At 42.8% G+C, this 4,351-nt stretch overlaps 1 protein-coding gene across 1 annotated transcript; it reads right to left on the reverse strand.

The window, feature by feature from the left end:
- Positions 1-886: 886 nt before the first annotated feature.
- LOC128833722 (olfactory receptor 52R1-like) lies at positions 887-1,834 on the reverse strand. The gene has a single exon (XM_054021803.1). The coding sequence runs from the start codon at positions 1,832-1,834 to the stop codon at positions 887-889; it is 948 nt and encodes a 315-aa protein (XP_053877778.1).
- Between the last annotated feature and the right edge of the window lie 2,517 nt (positions 1,835-4,351).

Raw genomic sequence — 4,351 nt, forward strand, 5'->3', positions numbered from 1 at the left:
GGAGACAGGGCACGAATCACTTGATGATTGCCCTGTTCTGTTCATTCCCTCTGAAGCTTTTGGCATTGTCCATGGTCAGAAGATAGGATACTGGGCTAGATGGACCATTGGTCTAACCCAGTATGGTCATTCTGAGGTTCTTATATAGACTCCAGATGTATCTGCTCCCTACTGTAACCTAGTAGACCCCACTTGCCTGCCAGAACTGAGAAAAAAAACCATGAGACCTGATACCATCTCTCTCTCTCCACAGACTTAGTAACAAAGTTTGAATATACATTTACATTTTAACCTAACCAGGATCCCTTAAGTGACTTGCCACAAGATGTCAGAACATATTAGTAGGTCTAATATTTATTTATTTATTTTCATTTACATATGAATTAGATACAGTGCCCCTTCAGCTAATTGCTAAGCTATCAGCTGAAAAAACTATAATTTTAAAGAGCCTTGATAGCCCCTGGAATGATACTTAATGTTGCAACCCCTATCAACATTTGAAATGGTTCCCTTGCAGCTGGGGGTACAGGAAGGGAGGTGGTAATTATCAAGATAGTGATGGGAGAGGAGAAGAGAGTATCAAGCAACAGGAGCAGGGCATTGGGTGGAAGAGGCAGAGCAGGAGTAGAGCCTTGGCAGAAGAGGTGGGTCAAGAGGTTGTGTTTTGGGGGTCCAATTATAAGCAATTTTAGAGGTTGCAAAACAGTGAGTTTCACACAGACTGATTCCCCAGTTTGTCACACTGGCACTTCAAAGTAAGGTCAGGAAAGGGTTCAATGTCTCTCAGACTATCCAATAAGTGGCTCAGGAAAGAGGGCTCAACACCAAGTCACCAGCCAGCTTTGAACAGAGCTCGGTCTGAGAGCCAGAGCACGAGGAGAAAACTTTAGGTCCCTTTATGACTAAAGAGCCAGAGAAGCCTGTCCCAGATCTGTTTGGTCCTCACCCCATAGATGATGGGGTTTAGCATGGGGGGCACCAGGAGATACACATTGGCCATGAGAACATGGAAATGCAGGGCCACATTGTGGCCAAACCGGTGTGTGAGGAAGGAGAAGAGAGATGGGATGTAAGAGGCTGAAATGACACACAGGTGTGTGCTGCATGTCTGAAAAGTCTTGCGCCGGGCGTCCTTTGTTGGGAGGCTGAATATGGCCCTAAGGATCTGCATATAGGACACAGCAATAAAAAACAAATCCAGACTAGCCACAAAGAATACCACAAAGAGGCCATAGTAACTACTGATGCGGAAGTCGGTGCAGCCCAGTTTCACCACAGCCATGTGCTCGCAGTACGAGTGATCGATGATGCTGGTTCTGCAATATGGCCACCGACTTGCCAGGAAGGGATGAGGCAGCATGAGAATGCCACCGCGCAACAACACAGTGAGCCCTATCTTGGCCACTACGGGGTTTGTCAGGATGGTAGAATGTCTCAGAGGATGACAGATGGCCACGTAGCGATCAAAAGCCATGGCCACAAAGATCCCAGACTCCACTGCTGTAAAGCAGTGAATAAAGTACATCTGGGTGAAGCAGGTACTGAAATCGATCTCCCTGGAATTGAACCAGAAGATGCTCAGCATTTTGGGCAGAATGGACGTGCACAGGATGAGGTCAGTGATGGCCAGCATGCAAAGGAAATAGTACATGGGCCCATGGAGGCTCGGCTCCCTCGTCACAATGAAAAGGATGGAAAAGTTCCCCAAGATGGCTATGATGTACATGGTGCAGAAGGGGATGGAGATCCAGACATGGGCCACCTCCTGGCCAGGAATGCCCAGCAGGATGAAGGTGGAGGGGTTGGTGAATTCGGTTGTGTTGGAATCAGACATGGAGTAGGGGAGAAGGTGTCCAACTTTGAGGCAGAACATGTGTCTTGCAGTTACCGTACATTCCTCTGACTTCGTCTGTTTGCATGGAGTTTGGGGCGATGGTCGCATTATAAATGCCTGGATGGAGAGACAATGTTAATATGAGACACTATGTGCACTACTGGAGGCTGTTCTCATGAATGAAGCAGATTTGTCACTCTTCACACACTATAAATGACATTTTCATTATTCATATATACAAATCACGAACAACTGACACTACTAATGCTAATTCCACATTTTATGGTGTTTCATGCATCAATCATTCCTACACAATAGACACCAGCAGGAAACACGAGTGTGGATACTGGTTATCCCATATTATTCCTTAAGACAATGAAATCCAGACTAGAGGAAACACCTGCTCATTCACAACAGTGGCCAAAACGAAGGCAAGTTTGGTTGTCTAAGGAATTGGACTGCTGTGGATATGCTCTATTTTGGTCACCCAGTCTCTATAAAGGATATAGCAGATGGAAAGGGGACTTCCGAGACAGGCTATTTGAATGCAGGAAGCTGCCATATACAGACAGACTGAAGAATCTCGGCCTATTTAGTTTAGAGAAGAGACAGTGAAGGGGGCATATGACAGAGTAGAGCAAAATAACAGAATGGAACTGATGACATTCAGATGGAGAAACAGAAAACAGTTCCCAACCAGTAATATCTATAGACCCTTAGTGCTTCAAAAGGGCTAATTCCCCAAAGCTGAGGCAAATTATCAGCAAAATGAGTGGGAGTTAAATAACTACTAATTTTCATTCTCGTTTAACAAGAGTTTATTTGATAGCTAAAAAACCCAATTCCAGAGTCAAGAAAGTGGACCACTTTTGCTAAAAACCCAATTGTGTGGCCAACTGAAGGCAGCCATTAGATGGGAAAAAGCATATAGAAGAAAGAGGAAAAAGGAGAAACATATAACAAGTAATACAAATCAGAAGATATGAAAACTGATAAGGAATTTTGAAGATATCTGGGAAAAATCTATGCTTCACAGGCCTAAGGAGCACAAAAAGAAAGTTAGTAATTATATTAAGAACAAAAGAAATCCTAGGAAAGGTTTGGGCCAATTCCAAGAGGGAGAAAGGAAACACGTTAATGTTGCAGGAAAAGTAGATGTATTCAAGAAATAGGTTTTTCTGCATTAGCAAAGAAGCACTATGAGGTACTCATATCATATGAGGTGATGAAATACTTTTCAGTCCATCAGAAGTCAAGGAAGATGTTAAGCACCATCTACAGTAGAACTTAGATTTACAAATACCAGAGTTACGAAGTGAGTGATCCACCACACATCTCATTTGGAACCAGAAATATGTAATTAGGCAAAAAGTAGAGACTCCTCCCACCTTAAAAAGGAGGCAAATACAGGGCAGGTCTCTGTTAAATGTAAAGTATTTAAAAATAAATTGAAAGTTCATAATAAAATATTTGACAAGATTGGGAAACAGTGGAAAATCTGGTATGGGATTAGTTTTTAAAAAAAGTCTAGGAATATAATTAATGCCAGTAAACAACATGGTTTATGCAAAACAGATCTTATCAAATAAACCCAATTTCATCCTTGAATGAGAGTACAGGTTTGGCTAATCAAGAGAACTGTGGAGATGCAAAAACCACATAAAAAGAGACTGACAACTGCTTTCTGAGATCTGTCTGTGAGCCAGTTTTTAATGGGTCATTGTTAGTGAATGGGGCTGTTTCTAATGGGGTTCTGCTGGGATCAGTTCTAGGCCAGATGCTATCCAAATTTTTCATAAATTATCTGGAAGCAAATAGAAAATTACTGCAGATAAAATTTGCGACCAACCCAAAGATTGGCAGAGTGGTTACAATAAGGAGACCAGGGCAGGAACACCGATTGATCTGGAGCATTTGGTGATCTGGGCCCAGCCAAACAATATGTTTAAATATACTCAAATGCAAAGTTATCACCTAGGAACAGGTAATACTGGCCTGACCCACAGACTAGATTACTGCATTATGGAACGCAAGGACCCTTAAAAGGGTTTACAGGTTAGTGTGGACAACCAACTCATCATGAGCTCCCAGTTTGATGCTGTGGACAAAAGGGCTGACGCGGTCCTTGGATGCATAAACAGGAGAATGGCACTGGTGTAACTAGCTGCATTCAGTTCTGGGCTCCACATTTCAGAAAGGAGACATAAAAATGATTTGAGACTGCCGAAAGTGTCAGGCAGTAAGAGATAAAAAGCTTCATCTATTTCATTTATCAAAAAAATGAAGAAGGGGAAACTTTCATGGGGAGAAATCTGTGGGTAATAATGGGTTCTGTAATCTAGTGGAGAAAGGACGAGCAAGACCCAGTGGCTGGAAGCTGAAGCCAGAGAAATTCCAGCTGGAAATCAGGGCCAAATATTTAGCACTGAGGGAGATTAACCATGTACCAAACTGCGAAGGGAAGTGGTTCTCCATCTCCTCATGTCTGCAGATCGAGACTGGATGCTTTTTTGGAAG

The sequence above is a fragment of the Malaclemys terrapin genome, chromosome 1 (genome assembly GCF_027887155.1).
Source record: "Malaclemys terrapin pileata isolate rMalTer1 chromosome 1, rMalTer1.hap1, whole genome shotgun sequence".
NCBI lineage: Eukaryota > Metazoa > Chordata > Testudines > Emydidae > Malaclemys > Malaclemys terrapin.